This window comes from Acartia tonsa, chromosome 5, assembly GCF_053477335.1.
Source record: "Acartia tonsa isolate MP-2025a chromosome 5, ASM5347733v1, whole genome shotgun sequence".
In the NCBI taxonomy this organism is placed as follows: Eukaryota; Metazoa; Arthropoda; class Copepoda; order Calanoida; family Acartiidae; genus Acartia; species Acartia tonsa.
In genome coordinates this window covers 51,167,611-51,185,685 of record NC_137264.1, presented here as the reverse complement: position 1 = coordinate 51,185,685, position 18,075 = coordinate 51,167,611, and the positions used below count along the sequence as shown (strand labels likewise).

Here is an 18,075-nt window from a genome sequence, read left to right as displayed (position 1 = left end):
GTCATAGTAGAGTTGGTTGAGGTCATTTGTAGACGTCACTATCGGTCTCCACTCTACTATCTTCTCTGGTATTCAGGGCTGTATTTAACAAGAAATTCCTGATGGTGATGGACAGGTTCTCTGAGAATCCATCGTACTCTGGTGTGGTGATAATGTTGTTGTTCTCGTCTATAGTGTCAAGGTGTTGACAGGAACACAACCGCAATCCGTCCAAGGTAGGGTGGTGGTAGGGCTCCAATACTCCATGATCATCTAGGTTATCTCCAGGCTGGTCCATGGTAGATCCTAAAAAGAGTTAGTGCGCGTGCTCCAACCGGTTCCTTGGGGTATCCTGGCTATGGTAATCTAAACAAAAGAAATTTTAATAATCTTTTATTAATCATTTTATCCCTGGGATATTATAGAAATTCTTTTCGTTACAGATAGACCTATAATGGATTGATTAGTTATCTCTATTTCTGTTAAATATAACTGTTTCCTGAATTTAAACAATATTTTATATAAAAATGTATAAGTACAATTAGTATTTACATATCGTATTAATTTCTTTAGTTACATTACTCGTATATATGTATAAATATAAGATTTTACTAACAATAGTTGGTAACCCTTGTTTGTATATTTTGTATATGTACATATGGTTTATACCATTGTTGGCATTAGCTGTATTTATCTTATTTTTAACACGAATAAATTTTAATCATTTTAAAGACTAATGTCTTACATTACATCGCTTGTCAAGTATACCTTTTAGACTTAATATCTACAAAATATATCGTTCGACGTCCGTAATTAAATTTTACGTAACAATAAGTTGTCAACCCTTTGTTTATGTTTGGGCGGTCAAAAGTGATAGGGGTTGGATTTGAGCGAGGTTATAAAAAGCTGGCGGCCCAGTAATTATGCTCATTTTATTAATAATTGTCTTTGCGAGCGGAGCTTGCGTTCGAGTGTTTAATTTTACCGCTAAATTCCAAGAGAATTTATATAAAAGTGATAAATTATAGTAACTCGTTTGTTTTATATGAATGTTTTTATGTTATAGATTGTTGATATGCCCATTATTGCATTCGTTAGCCTCTATTTAAGACTCAAGAATCTTATTTTCTTTGTCGATAAGGCCTTTATCACTATATTTTTGATCGAAAGTGGGTTAGAAGCAATATGGGTATATCTTCAATCTATGACAATTTTGTTTTATATAATATTTGTAGTTTTGATAGGACATATCTGAATCATCAGGTACCTTGACGTACCTTGTTTTGTTTACGTTTTCCGTCTGCAAAAGTTTAATTCGTTCATCGTAAGCAAAACTTATATTGATACAGATATGTTCCATCATTTTATTCGTTCTAACTTTTGATTACAGCGTCCCTTTTTTATAATCAAAATTTATTGAGTCCTGACTCAAATCTTCTAAAACAATTTTACTATAGGTTTTAAAATAAGATTTTCTTTTTACTTAATTCAATTATAATGACGCTAATTGATAGGTTATTTACGTTACGAGTAACTCAACCATATTTATTTTAAAATGGTCGCTTACAAAAATTATATTTAGCTAGCTTTTTCGAAAGTGCTTTTTAAAACGTCATTGAAAATATTCAGATTTAGCTAGTACATAAGTTTTAATTGCTTGATACATCATAATGAAGATGTTTTTGATAGCTCAGCGATAGCTATTTTTAAGCGTTGAATCATGTAAAATTAAGTACATATTCTTTAACTTAATTGAATCTGATATAAAACAAAGTTTTAATGTTTGGATAGCTTAACGATAGCTATTTTTAAGCGTTGAATCATGTAAGATTAATTACATATTCTTTAACTTAAAGAATTTTACTTTTAGATGATAAATCAAAGTTTTAATGGTTAGGAAGCTCAACCATAGTTGCTTAAAATACTAAGAAAAATATTCGTGTGTACAGTCTCTTTCATAAAATCAATTTTACTATATTGCCTTTCAGAATCACTAGTCCTTTATTTTAAATTTACATCCGCTCATAATGTATATTCCTGACAGCCTCGACGCGCATCAGAATATTAAGGAAAGATTCGAGGAATCGATGAGAGCGGCTGCGGCCACTCTTGCCAATTCCTCGCTTCTCGAAACCTCCTTAGACGACTCGTGTTCAGTGTACAGCGACGCGTCTGGGATGCCAAGCCTTGCTGACGTCGATGACTATGGGAGTACAAGTACTTTTGATACTGTAGAGTCCGAAAGGGATCAAGGGGAGATGTTTGGCAACGAGCATCTCTCACTGATGCTTAGTAGAACGATACAAATCATCTGGTCTCTCCTCAATTCGGTGATGCAGAACTCCTGCGGTGACATTGGTGACGATGTTGCCGAAGGTGATTCTGGGTCTGCCGAGTCGAGGAGAGACCAGAAGACGAGTCTGGACGCACACAACATGGATGGCTTAATTAACATGTTGTTGGGTTTAGGCTTGTTTTCATGTGCTCTCATAGTGGTCTTCTTCGGTGCTGTAGGGCTCGAGACTCTAACACGTTTAGACAACACCTCAGACAGGTCGCTGGCTCGCTGGATAAGAGATGTATGTACGCGCCTCCGTAATATAGGCGTCAGGACCATTGAGCTTCTTCACTGCGGTAACAGGACCAACAGGACTAGATCTGGAGTTACGTCGCCAACTGTGGAGCCGTCGGATACAGGCATGTACGAAGCCGCGTCCTCTGTGATGGATGATATTCTGTCAGATACACAGGTGAGTTTTCTTCTGTTGTATATTTCTTTTCTGTTTTGTATAATTTTTTTTTTTCTAGCCACCCGTTTTGTCTAATGAAGCATCATGATGTTGCAGGGTTGTTCTGTCCTATTCTCACTTCCTCAACGTTGACTTTCGGCTCTTCCATATATATCGCTCACCGTTTGTCGTCGTTTTATGTCGCCAGAGAAATCCGCTCGGTTACCGCAATTAAATTGAGATACCAGTTAACATTTACTAAAATCTTAATTAGCAACCTAATATTATTTCCCTCTGGGAAGGTTGAGAGTTTGCTCGTGCCGCACGTTTCTCATTGGGATTTTAAATGTTAGATCAAGACTTTAATGTTTTCTTTTTTGTTTTAGGCTCCCTCTGCTAGTCCATCGACTCCAGCCGAAGTGAGATCCAGAGTTGGGCTGTTTGCCGTACACCGCCTGTCTGCCACTGAGGATCGAGTTACTGGAAGTAATGTGCCTGCGGGATTGGACACCCCGTCGGGAAGTCCTGGCTTCCGTCCGTTGATCTTTGATCGAACAGAGCGTCTACATGTAAGTATCCATGCTTTAGTTTTTCTATTAATTTTCAGAAAGAGGCCGTACATTTGTACACGTATCTAGAGGTATTTGCAACTAAAATTCTTTTATTGGTAGAATATTAATCTTAAAAATGTATGGTTGCATAAGCATTTTTGAACCGATCTAAGATTTTAATTCTATTATAAAGTGGGTCGAATCGCTACCTAATCATATAGCTTTACAGGATTTTAGGCATTCTCATTTCCTGATTTTCCTAGATTCTTTGTTGGTGTTGCGATTAAACTAATAAGATCTATTATATTTTAGGCGACCAACTCAATCAATCTGGAGGAGCATTATACAAATATGCTAAGGTTTAGCCCGCCCAGTACTGGAGGGTCTGCAGAAGGATCCAGCTATAGTTCATCTCTATGCCTTAGTCGCATTGATTCCCCATCTGCAGCAGATCTTTCAGCGGTAAGTTTGCTAAATTCGTTTAATATTACTAGTCGCTAAAATTACGTGACTTGAGGTAAAGAATTTGGTGACTTTAGCTATACGTATATGCAATAAGTTATTTTAACCATAGTGCTATTCCCTTTCCAATGGTTAGCATTATGACTTTAGCGGAGTTAATAAAAATTTTCTAAAAGTATCAGGGCTGCTCAATTATCTATATGGGTAAGTATTATTATATTTCTCCCTGATTATTTGTTAAGATTTTCTGTTTTAACTAATATTTACTTCCCTATTTTAGGAAGCGGAAAATACACTTCCTCTGGTGGACGTGTTCGAGATCGATATACCATCCAGCCAGTTCGGTTCCATGGGTAGTGAGATTCGGTTCCCATTGCCAGAGAGAATTGTTGGAGGTTTAGAGCGGCTGTGTCTTACAGTCGAGACTCCCACCCCATCTCTTCCGCCAGAGACGGCTAGCCTGACTTCAGTTGTGCGTTCGTCGGATAATAGCAGGGAGGAGTCCGATGCTGAAGGTGTCCCTCGGCGACGGGGTTCTGCCGGCCCTAAGCGTACGCGTTGAAGTGGCGAATGTTAGCTTGGTCATAGACATTGTAATTTTTATTAGACAAAAACTGCTCAGACACGTGTGACAAAATTCTTAATCTATGTAACTAGTCAAAATAGTGATTACTATTTAGTAAAATATTAGACGTTATGACTTTCATACTGTACAAGACCAAATAATTTACACCATTGTTATTTTGTTATATCATTACATGTTAGCTTGTAAGGAACTTAGTATGTAAGGAAATAATGGTATAAGGTTGTATTTTCTTTTCCCCTAATTTAAAACTTTGTGTAATCTCAATTACTTTCGTCATAGTTGAACTAAATTTCTTTTCTCAATATTATATTAACAATTTTAATTTCAGCCTTATATCACAATTTATTCATTCTTGTTAGCCTTTAAGGGTTATGTATATAGATATTTAGTCGAACTTGCGCCTCAGTACCTTTTCTCTGATCTTTCATTTATATCCATCCCTGTGCATTAATCGTGAATTTTAATTGTGCTGTGATATATATAGAGGACCTGTAAATAGCATATATTTTTTTTTGTAACCAATATCTAAGTAGACTGAAAGACTGACGTTAGACAAAGCTATTTAAATATGCTTATTCAAGTACTTATAAGAGAGATATGTAAAGACTGTTTGTAAATTTTAATATTTGAGCAATTAAAGTAGTATCATTGATCGGGTAATTTCATTAAGGAAGAATTGTTTAACTTATTAAGATTTAGAGTATATATCATTCCTCTTCAAAACTATAGAACTTTACATCCCTTTAATTCTTACTACAATAGCTGTAAAACTTAAGTTTCGGGGTAAAATTTTCTTAGGCCTGTCATTAAAGCTAATTCTAAATTTTATTTCCACCAAATAGAATTTTCCTGATTTGAGTAGAGTCGTTGATAGGCTATGTGCATATATATATATAAGTTTTTACATTTATTGCTCAATTATTTTTTTTTTATGATCTCGGAATTTTTCTTATGTGCCAGTATACAACTTAAGTCCAAAAAAAAATATTTTAACTAAATTTGTTAAAACTTGTCAGAAAAAATTTTTTCTATTATCACAATTTTGTTTCCAAAGATTTGTTAAATGGGAGTTTATATTTTAGAAATTGTCTTAACTTTATAATTTTCACCAAAAAGAAGTATTTGTCAAAATTTTATACCTTTTCTAAAGATTATCTACTTTTGTTAAAATAAATATAGAGATTTTTAAGTACCATACATACTTTGTTAATTACTGGTTTAACATATGTTGTATAAAATTACGTAGCTACTCTATAAGCGTTACTTGTTCGTTTGTCACGTTAGTAATGATAATAATTAGATAAAATTGTTACCTTTATGAAGCGTTTTAACTTATTTTTGAAATTTGCTCATTTTACAATGATTAAATAAGTGATATCATTACCTGCTATGTTCTTTTGGTATCATAGTTACTTATATATGCGATTTATTTTCTTGCCGTTTCTATCACTACCTTTTAGGGTATATCCTTCAATAATAACGTAGATTTTTATAAAACGTACAAGAGTATAAGTATGATATTGTATAGGTAAGTACGAGAGTATTATATTTTTCCGATTGGCAAAATCTTTTATATCATTGGGAATGTCCGTAAGTCTTTCCATCCGGATGCATTAGAAGTCAAGTCATAGGGATCATGTTAACTTGTATATTTATCTGACTATTCTGTTTGAGTTTCTAGGTCGATAACTAGCGGTAGTTGCGGCGGGGTGACCTCTCCTGCCGTAGATTACCGTTAGGTTATGATGATGTGCATCTGGTCGTTGAGGGATAAGCGTTCTACCGCGTATACGCAAACTCCTCTGAAATACTCTTAATATTCTTTTCAAGAGTCTGACTAGGAATGTAGTGATCCTGTCTAATATTATGACCATGATAATTGTTATCGACACGTATATAGCTATTTCTTCTATATGAGTGAAGATAGTTCTAATGGTCAATGGTTCTTTAGGTTTAGGTGGGCACAGTGATTCTGACGCAAATGGTAAAGTTCGTGCCGTGGTCTGTCGGTCATATCCTAGTTCGAATTGTGTGATCGTATCTCCCAATGTGAGATTATATGATCCTCCTGTTATAATAAAAGGAGTGGATGTAATAGTTATTGATGCATTCTCTAAACTGCGATTAGTATTCTCACTCAAGCTAGTAAAGACAATTCCATCTTGCACATAAGCGTAGGGATAAGTCTGTTTTGCCAAAGGGCAGTGCTTGGTTATCAATGTTTCATTAACGCTAAGTAGTCCCTTAAGGCACTGGTCAGCTTCAACCGGTAGATAAGCGTTATAGTAAGATTGTCTGTATACTCTTTTGGTTTTATCCAAGTAATAAATGGAATCGATATAGCATTCATCAAAAGGAATCGGTGCGTATCTGTAGATTTTTATTGGCTCAGAACTTAATTCCATGGATAGGATAGTGGTGAATGATGTTGTACCACCACTTAAACGGCTTTGGACTTCCAATCCAAGATTATGAGTATAGTCCAAGTTAAGCTCTTGCCTTACAAAAGTTTTAATAGAGTCTGTGATATCCGTCTTTGCAAGATCTTGGATTAGAGTAAGTCTGAAGTTTAAGTCTGCTTTAAGCTCTTCTAAGTTCGTGATGGCTAAGTTGCTAAAGCTATCAACATAAGAGTATTCTGCTGTTTGCACAAAGTTAGCTGCTTTGGCATGAAGAGTTATACCACTTACAATTTGTGGTACTATCTCCGCAAGCAATAACTGTGTAAAATCAAACTTATCATGATCTAGCTTATAAGAAAGTTTATTTACGTTATTAGTCACTTCAATGCGGTTAGAACTTATTAAGGGAGTTACTGTTTCAATAGCTTCCTTGATTTTGCGGATAAGTTTTATTACTTCAATAAGCAAGTCCTTAATCTTTTTGGTATATAACTTGCCTATAAGTTTAGTTTGTGCTGAAGTGAATGTGCGTCCATCGTAGCTAATGTCTAATTGAGTCTTCAGGCCATCATAGATTGCTATTTCAGGCGCTGTATTGCCTACAGATATATCAACTTGAATGGACTGAATTGCTACAGCTGTGTAGCCTATATACTCTCCACTTTGATAGTGAGTGGGTATCAAGTCTGTCATTGTGTTTGCTGTTGTACTATAGTAGTACGTACTTAGTATTATTAATATTATCTTAGGGTACATTGTTAAACAGTTAAGTTTATTTAATAAATGCTTATATCCAAAATCAAAAGTTATTTTTCTGACTGATACACTTACACTAATAAATAAGGTCTTCACTGCTTGGAGTTCTATGATAAACTAACTTATTTTTCCAAAATCTATTTATTATCCCACTTTCGCTACTGCTAGATCCTGAGTGGGCGTTTCCGGTTTCTAACTATAATTAAAGTTTTTGACATATTTTTTTTTGTATGTAGATTGGTTATAGGCTTAATAACTAATCAAGTTCATCTCAATTCAAGGCATATATATATAGGTTGTCTAATAATATTTTTATGCTTGTGTGATTTACATAGTTTGTATTAGATATTTTAACTTTTAACTCAATTTTGTATATATTGGGTTACGCAGTGACATGCGTATATTTGTACAGTTTGTATTACTCGTTTGACTCTGTTTAGACTATACAGATTCAAAACTTATACATATACAATTTTCCTTTTATATATTTTTGTGTATAAATATTTTTGAAGGGATCGACTTATTTAGTCGACGTGTATTGTATATGGTTGGTCTCCCCCTGTCAAGAGAGAAGACGTAAATTTTACCACTGGATATATAACCTTGAGTGGGAAAATTCTACATAAATTATGATATCTCTGTTATCAGATTAGAATAACATACTATTATATTATTCCCGAGTTTACAGGGTAAACGGAAACGCAAGTGATTGTTATTGGAATGGATTTATATGTCTTGAAATCTGATATTATAATTTATGTTCAATGTTTTATAGATATGAGTTCTGTACGTGTCCAGAATTATAGGTTTTGTATTAATTAAATTTGCATTTTGTTATAGTGGTAATCATTCCGCTGCTTATTTGTGCATAAAGAGATGACTGTGCACATATTTCTGGTCGCAGATTTTGCTTTGGCCAGAATTATAAGCGGAAATGTATCGTTTAGTTAATTATCTTTTAGTCCATGACTTTATTGTAAGACTTTATAATTACTCTTATGTATCCTCTATGAAAGTGTCAAAATGTTAGTCAATTGGTTTGAAACTCTTTGATTTTGAAAGGGTATTTAACTTGTCTGTATTTATATCAGTTCTCCTTTCAACCATGTTTATTTTGAAAACTTGCAATTTATTAATACTGTGAGAGGATATGTGTGATGTTAGGATTGGTCTTATGTGGAAAGTATTTAATTAATTCCATGAATCTTCTGTAAGTTTACCTTTTATTTTTATGTGATTTTAGTTGTAATCTTATCTTTAATTAGCAATTAAAGCAGGTTTTGGCGTCTTTAAAGTAGATATAGGGGAGTTTTATTATTTAAACTTTTAAATATCCCTGTTTTATCAAAAATTGCGTACAGCATATAATATCGCGTAAGGAAAGAAGAGCAAAAGTGTTCCCTTCTTATAGTATGAGCTATAATTAGTTCATATGGTTTATAACTTAAATATTTTATGGCCTTATTATTAGTTGTGTTGTTGTTATAGCAGTTCAAATCTAATTTGGTTAGAACTGTAATATACCTGTCATTCATTTGTTGACAAGATGCATTGGTATTTGGGTTATATTATAGTTCTGAAGGAGTTTTCGCTTGAAGTTTTAAAATTTTAAAGAAGTCTGAGTACAATATGCAAGAAAAACTTAATTTTGTCTTGGCTGAAATTTTCTTTGAGAGTAGGCAATGGATTTTGCCTAATTACTAGATCTTTAAATAAAATCATTGATGGGTGAAAGTGTGTATTACAATATATACTGTTGCTGTGTTCTCATAATAAAAGCATGAAAAGTATAGTTTTGTTCACACAGGTCCTAATCAATAGTTTTGGCTTTATCACTGTTATGTACAAATTAGATATGCTTTTTGTCACAATACGGTTTTTGGCGTATATTTCAGGCATTATTAAGGGCTGATAGGTTAAGTATCCGGAATATTTTCTTAGTCCTAATGTTAACCACAAGGTTACTTAAGGATTATAATTCATAGGGTTTTTAGGCTAACAAAAATCTTAAGTTCGGGTGGTCCAATACTACTTTCCTTAGCTCGCAAATGCAACGATAAGTGTGGTATTTTATTACCAGGAACGATATAGTGTTGTATGATCATGTAAGAGTTAGATCAGGTGGTAAAAGTGGTTTGTGAGTTCTGGCAATGCAACTTATAATAAGACTATTGCATAAAAGCTAGAAGTGGTCCCAGCTTCATTTGACAGGTTATTTTACATGTCAATATGCTAATTAAACTACTAAAATTGGTCCGGCTGCCAAAACTCTATTAATGTCCTCTAAGTTTCACCCTTGTGCTAGTATTGAGACAAAAGCCTTATTCAACCTGAGAATATGAGTGAGATCGAATATGCTATTGGTTCGTTTACACATACTGTTGTGAATATGCTCATAAGAAGTCTTATTTCAGTGTGAGCTGTAAGTCCAGATATCTCTTGAAAACCTCTATGTTCGCTTTCAATTTATACTGTGATAGGCGTGTAAACTTAGAACCAAGGAAAAGTTACAATTTTTCTTAAGCAAGTGAAATTTTCTTAAACTAGTTTTCTCTCTTTTATGTGCGTATTTTCAGAATATTTAAAATGTATGCTCAACGATTCAGATTTCGATCTTAGATAGTTCAATCAATTTAATGATATTCCCTAAGTATACTGGCTCCTGGGGTGGAGGAGTGTACTATCTAAGTCATGTCCTATATATATTTTTGTTTTATACAATTTTGTCTTGTCTGTCTTAGGTTGAGTTTTAGTGTAAGATTTGCTTCACAAGTAATAATAGTCTTTAGGCAAAGTCCCAGTGGTATTTTGGCACTGTTGATTGTTCAGGACTTTTCTGTCTACATGTGAATGTATGAAGATTTTAGAATTATGCCATAAAACATTAGCTATATTACTATTCAAGTTTTTCTCTTTTTTTTTTTTGTGTTGATTTGAAATAGTAGTGTGTGAAATTTTCAATCTTGACCATACACCTTAACCTAATTTCTACAACATCATCTATGTGTTCAACGAATTTACTGTATTTAGGAGTAGATGAGACTGGAAATTTTATTAGCATTAAGATGATAATCAGATTAAGATCACTCATGATATGTGAGTGCCCTGTTCGATAGCTGTATGATTTAAAGTGTATCTATCAGCTTAATAAGTTAATCAATGTAATTATTGATTTTGTGTTTCAGATTGGTATAGGAGTATTATTGGGTTGGTTACTAGTAATTAGAGTGATCTAATTAATAGCTGGTGTGTTTCGGGCTATGGCAAGTTGATCCAATTCGTCATCAGATTCGTCTAATTCTGGTAGCATAGGTAGTCCATATATGAATGATCCTGAGAAGTCAAAATCAACGACTACCTCTCTGACAATAGATTGGTCGCTGGACTCTATGTAACCAGTGATAACTGTGTTGGTGATAGTATGATTGGAGTTGTTGATTATTAGAGCTCTGCCACTGAGTTGTCCATCATCATTGATAATGAGTTGTGTTTGTCCAGGTAAGATCTTAATTCCTGCATTTTCGTTTGAAATATGATCGTCGCTGAGGATCACTTGTGTTCCAGGTGCTAGGTTGAAAAAGTGGTTGATATTCATTACTATCACTTGGGTTTCTTTAGCTTTGATCTTTTTAACTACTCCTGTACAGAGCTGGAGCTCAAGTTCAGAACAGAAGATACTGCTCAGCGGTCCTTCAGGGTGAAGAATAGAATACAAACACGGTGCTAACCGGTATTTGTCTGTGACAGGCGTCCATGTTAGCTGTAGGCTTCTAATACCATTCAGTCCAATTATCATAGGTGCGACATCCTCATGGTCTTCAGCTACAATTGAAAAGAGAATTGGGTAATGACGGCTTGAAAATGATGTGGGGCGAATCATGAGAGTTACTTCTCTGGGTTCGGGGATCTTGTGATCTGCACATGTGACTTGTAGCTCATGACTTTCTTCCAGCTGATTTTTAACATCGTTCATTACTATGCCAAACAACTTGCTGTAGTACCTGGCTGATATGATGTTTTTATCTGTTGCTGAGTCAAGTAAAGCTGTCATGCGTACGTCATAGTCATATTTACAATCTATTTCTTCTGGCATACAACCAGAGCAATGAAGGTACAATTTTCTTTCTTCCTCCTTTGCTGGTGTAATGTTATCTCTTACTTGATCTTTAGGCTCATTGGGAGTTATTTCCGCTGTGGCAGCTTTGATTCCACTGAGGTTACAATCTTTAGATGATTCCTCAGCATTGGTTTTAGCCCAGTCTTCATATGTTTGCCTGAAGACACCACTAGGTTTCACCTTACCACTATGGTATAATTCCATCATGGCTGGCCTTCCAGGACATAAGTGTCGAGAATGGTATAACTCTTTACCATATGTCTTATAACAGTTTGTGCAGAAAGCTGATGTCAATACAGTTGGGTATAACCGCCCTGTATCGTCACATAATAATCTACATCCATCAGATATGTTGTGAGAATATTGTCCACATGCTACACAGTAGCGTCCAGGTGATAGCCTATAAGAAGCTTGATAATCCCGCTTGGTATTCCTTTGAAAGTGCCTGTCCCTGTTATCCCTGTGATAAGGTTTGGGATTGGGTGATTTTGTAGCCATTTCTCTAACGGTGGATTTTCTTCTATGATAATTTGAGATGGCCTCTATTTTGGCAATTTGTCTGTCTCTGTAGTTAGCTCTTCTCTCTTTAGATTTCGAAGTGTTGGTGTTGTGGGTTCTCTTGTGTTCTACACTCGTTGTACAGTTTGTGCAGAGATTCCTTCCAACTTCAAGTGAACCACTCGTGTTAGGTCTACCAAGTTGTATTGTGTTCAGTTTCTGTGAGAGTAGAAGTTCTTCTGCTGGCTCTGCTACTTTTGTCCGCCTGCGGGAAACAGTTTTCCACGAGTCTGATAAGTTAGCTTGAGTTGATAGTGAGGCCAGAGATATCGCATTCAATTCAGGGCTCATATTCCTCTTGCCAATTTGTTCTGATTCTTCTAGATTGGATATTTGTATTTCCTCATAAGCATCGGAGTCTCTAGTGTCTGTATTAGCTGAAGGGGTTTTTATACCAGGTGTTGTCGAGCGTCCCCGACAAGGAGTGGTTTCCTTATCAGCTTCATCATCCTGCTGGCCTTGCTTGCGGGCAGATGACATGATAATAGTTGTAAAGTCTTAGAACTAATTGTAAGTTCTTTTAGATGCCTGTGAAATGTTATACTATTTTTAAGATAAAAATAGCGGAAGTTCGAGAGGAGTACAAATAATGGATATAGTTTAAAACAATCAAGAATCTGTTTAAGTTAACAATTCTTTGCTTTAAAATGTGTTTAGCTATAGATGGGTGTGATATCTGCTTCACCTATAGTTGTTTCTACGTCGTATATACGTGCGTGTGAGCTTTTGATTGATATTCTAAAAATGTGCGCTAATGCACCCTTATCCTTAATTAAGCTCAACTGTAGAAACACTCCTACTTAACTTTTATATAGGTTTGTTTATGGAGTCAATTTGAGCTAGTTAGCTATTCAAATTGGTTATCAAGTTAAGTAATGTTTGCAGCGGAGTTAATTTGGGTATGCTTATATACTATCGCAAATTAACTTTTAGTTTGCTCAGGAGTCGACTTTCCTAGCAAATTATGGTTGTCGAGAAAAGAAACAGCAATTTATAATCCTTGTTGAACTCTTACTTCACTCTAAGGATATGTGTTTATAGCCTACGATCTACTTATTCCTGTAAGGCTATTATGAATATAACTTACTAAGGTTCACTCCCAAAGGATCGTCTATATTCTAATAAGATTGCAACAATTTTGCCTGAATGTCAAAGATCTCGCCACCTCTTACTTATAGTTGTATTAGGGGTTTCCTTCCAATCCTATAATGTAATTTGCGCAAAATTGGGGCTTCACTTATGACTTCAATTCTTATAACTTTAGTAAGATATACAATTTAGATATACCTATATTTATATACGTAAAGATTGTTTTCAAAATTATCTAACCGGATGTAATCTAATTATAATTAGTAGTAATACAATATTCAAGTGCAAGTTTACTCTGAGGAAGTGTGAGATCCTACACTAGGTGGCCAACCTATAATGTGGAGGTTGTCAATCAAACTTCAAAGGAGCCTATCAACTTTGAATTAAACGATACGTATACTTTTTGAAAACTAATCTAACTGATTTTAGTGCACTTTTTTTTTCTAACTTATCTAAAAGTAATCTGTTAGGTTATAAAAACTCTGGGCTATATGTAGACACACTTTTATGTTACTTGGTTATAGTCTATGTGCTAGTAAGCCTAAGTAAACATACGTTTCTCGATATGAAAAAGTTATGATTCCGGATATTTAAAGACAGTAGGGTACTTTTCCGTAGTACTTCTGCTACTTCTTTTAGAGACGTCCTACTCTCCCAAGGTAGGCTGCTGCAACCTCCTGCTGCGTTTGGTTTATAGAACTTTGTCTCTTAAAGTGTGCTATTCAGTACATATAGGGCCTATATTGTTGACTATACTTTTATATCACTAATGGTCACTATCACTAGTAATTAACTTGTCTTCACTTTCACTGCTGAATCCTGGTGGTACATGAAATAGAAATGTTAGCATTAACAAAGTAAGTAAAAATTTAGTTTTCATGTCCTACTTATTGTTGAGAGAACTGTTTATTGTATTTATGTATGTATTTGTAAGGAACATACAAACAAAAATTTTCTAAGTTAAGATTGAATTAAAACTTTCTAAGTCAAAATAAAATAGAATCACTCTAAGTCCAAGGTTGGAAAATTTTGACTAAGTCCAAAAAGTTTCTAATGAAATTATTCCAAGTACAAAATCAATAAATTTCGGCTTAGGAAAAGAAATTCTGAAAATATCTTAAGTGCAAAATTAATAAATTTTGACTAAGTCAAAAAAAAGATTTTATTGAAATTATCCTAAGTACAAAGTTAGTGAATTTTGACTAAGTACAAAAAAAATTTCCTTTCAATGAAATTATACTAAGTACAAAAATTAGTGAATTTTGACTAAGTCCAAAAAAAATTTCCTTTCAATGAAATTATACTAAGTACAAAAATTAGTGAATTTTGACTAAGTCCAAAAAATTTTCAATGGAATTATGCTAAGTACAAAATTTAACAAATTTATCTTAGGACAAAAGAAATAGAATCACTCTAAGTCCAGATGTGGAATATTTTGTCCGAGATGAAATTTCCTAACAGTCCATTCACAAAGCTACTTTAGAGATTGTCCTTAAGTCAAAAGAAATAGAATCACTCTAAGTCCACTATTGGAGTATTTTGACTAAGTGCAACCCTCGCTAAGTTAAGGAATTTAAAATCATAAAGTATTAGAGTGTTAGAATTATCCTTCGCCAAAAGAAATAGAATCTCTCTAAGTCCATAATTTGGAATATTTTGGCTAAGACAGAAATACTCTAAAACAAAATTTTCTCTTAAGTGTGGAAAATGAAATTTGTTAATCTAGTTGGAAAAATTGCAATTATTACAAGTCCGTATTTTGGTAAATTTCCAACCAAGTTTCCAATTTCATAAAAATTACTGTAAGTCCAGAGATTCGAAATTCTCTCTGTAACAAAAGAAATAGATCGGTGCTAAGTCCAAAAGTGGAATATTTTGCTCAGAGTCTCAGGAAATCTCTGGAATTATTTCTGATTGCATACGGCAATTTGTCTACACTTATATCATTCCAACCGATCGATGTTGAGAATATCTTTGAGACTTTGAAATATTTTGTTTGACTCAAAATTTTAGAGGCAATAGTTATTTTGATACATCCGCATATAAATCAGAATTACATTAGGAATATAAGTCCTGGGCATGTATAAGTAAGTGCAAATCTCAGAAAATCGGTTCTAACGGCACCAAAGTATTAGTACAGTTTAACTTGAGTATAAATGCTACAAGTTTGTAATAATCTTTTGGCCCTTTACTACGACTCAAGAGTACTAACTGCTTTCAGCATATTGTTTCAGAAACATGGCTCCAAAGACAATATGTATCCCAACTAACAGCGTTTCCCGTGTTCTATAGGATTTGCTCCTAAGTTTTCATTTAATAAGACAGTTCAAAATGGTCCTTTACAAATAGTATTTTGATAGCTTATAAATGAAAAGTTACTCCATGCTTGATTCTTAATAAGTTCTGGTTTAAGTATCAAAGATTCAAGTATTTCAACACTTAGAGAATTCCCGAATAAGTAAAAATCATACTAAGTCCGAAGATTTATATATACTCCGCCACCTAGCACAACTCCTAAATTTCAAAATTCTGACTAAGTCCAAAAAATCAAAATTTTGCACATAGCTCAATCATAGATTATTCCAACCCAAGTGTTTTACTAAAGAGAGGCGGACATGGAGGTGCCGGTGTGCTGGTATTCTCTAGGGCCTCTAGAGTGTCAACCAGTGCGAGTGTCCTTATAGGGCGGCGACCAATGGCCACAAATATGCTAGCATTCTCTAGGGCCTCTAGAGTGTCAGCTAGTGCAACTGCTCGTACACGAGGCTCTCAATTGCATTTGTGTCGTGCCTTTCAGTCCCTATCTCTTCAAACGCCTCATAGTCCTAACCTTGCTCTCAAATAGTTTCACAGGTTTTGGTAAATCCGATTTTGCCATAACTACAATTATTCGATTTTGGTAAAAATACCTGCCTTAGGCGGTTCGGGTACGGTAAGGAAAAAAAAGAAAAAAAATTTATGAAGTAAAATTTTTCCAAGATACAACCGGTAAGTTGCACCATTGTGTGTGCGAATGGGGCGTTTGTCCATATTTAGGTATGGAGACCGCTCTTCTATGAGTACTACTAAAACCTAATGTTAATGCAATACACATAGACATTCTCATCGTCGGTTCGCTTATTTAGAATGCTTAACCTTCTATTCCCACAAGTATAATACGAATTTGGTTGAGCTGGTGGAAGCTCAACAAAAGACCCACGCGAGGTATTATGTTGCTTTAACCTAAGAATAAATGGTTGGTTTTGATATTTGATCAGAATTATATAAGCATATTAATTATTAAGGAAGGAAAATGTTTTTATAAAGTGTATTTATATTACAAGTGCATAAGTTAAGTATGAAAATATTTACAGGATAAGTGTTAAAATTATAAGTAGAGTAGGACAGAAATGTGCCCTAAGTCCAAAGCAGTGAATTGTGCTAAGTGTTAGAGTTCTAACATAAGGCCTGAGCTCAATTCATGCTAAGTACTAAGGGGCCTAAATTTAAACTACAATGCATGCCAAACAACTAAGTCATTACCTTTTAAAGCCAGAAAGAGAAGTTGATGGTAGGAGAGTTAATAAATAACTGAATAAATTCAAGAGGTACATGCTATAACATTAGCTCTGGACCAGGATTTTAGTGTTTGTCTGTGCAATTAAATATCTGTGTGTTAATATGTGACGTAAATCAGGCATGGTTGTAGGCATACATATATGTACTGGTTGTTTATATGATTACATTAACTATAAACATAATATCTTTAATAAACATATACTATTAGCAAATCACATACAGATTACCATGAATAGGCTAGCGTTACCCATATATGGTGTCATATAGGTAAAGATAGGCCTATGAATGCATAAATTGATACAAATAATGCCTTGGGCCTAGCTAAAGTAATTGTGTCTTGCCCCTGAGTGCTACTAGATAATTGCAGGGCACGTGTCAATCAAAGATTCATAATATGATCTATAAAGTGTTGGCTTTATATCAAGCATAGATAGATAGTTGTAGATGCGAAGCATTTCTGTAAAAGTCTCATATGTACGTTCAAAGAATTTGAAAATTGAGGATCGCATCTCCATTGTCATCCTTGTTAAAACAATGATTTCTAGGATAACAAAGTACAATATCTAAATTAACGCCTATTATTTTAACCCCTAATTTCCATTATCCCCGAAAAAAGCTTTGACGTCTTGTCAGTATTAGAATATTTTACCTTAATCTATGATGTAGATCCATGTATCTAGCAGCCAGCCGTGTATTTGGTGTTTCTATCTCTATCAACTCTCCGTTACTCATCACGCGCAGTATTGGTCTGGACGCCTTGAAACAATCAATAATTGGTTTGGACACTGTCACTGATAGTTTGGATCAAAACAATTAGAATTACATAAAAAGTACCCAAAGTTTTGAAATTAACCAAAAGAATAAGATAAGGTTGTTGTAAACTTCTGTGTGCCAGTAAAATTTACAGTCCAATGTCCCCTCCCCCCCACTGAACATTGAACATATGTTCTATATACAGATTCTGTAAATCGATGCTGTACGTATTGGTGCAAAAAATGGGGACAATTTTTAAATTGATTTGACGGGGCTGTTTATTTACGTCACAAGTGAGGGGAAAGAAAAGGGAAGGAGGAAAGAAACCCCCTAGAAAAGAGATGGGGGTATGACGTCACACGCCAAAACAATTTGAAATTTGTCCCCATTTTTTGCACGTATACGTACAGCATCCTGTAAATCACGCCGTTTGTTAGTCCATCCATGATTTTCTTTTTTTTGGTGGGGGGGGGGGGGTCTTCGCCAAATATGGCATTCCTGTTGATTGATGCTATATGTAATAGATGTACCCAGG

General features: G+C 34.5%; 1 protein-coding gene across 1 annotated transcript in view; it reads right to left on the bottom strand.

The window, feature by feature from the left end:
• Window positions 1-18,075, bottom strand: part of LOC145320378 (IQ motif and ubiquitin-like domain-containing protein) — a 44,117-nt gene that overhangs the window by 20,906 nt on the left and 5,136 nt on the right. The window contains exon 5 of the mRNA XM_080162789.1: window positions 17,437-17,543. Within this exon, the coding sequence (XP_080018915.1) occupies window positions 17,437-17,543 (107 nt within the window). The remainder of the gene's footprint in view (window positions 1-17,436; window positions 17,544-18,075) is intronic.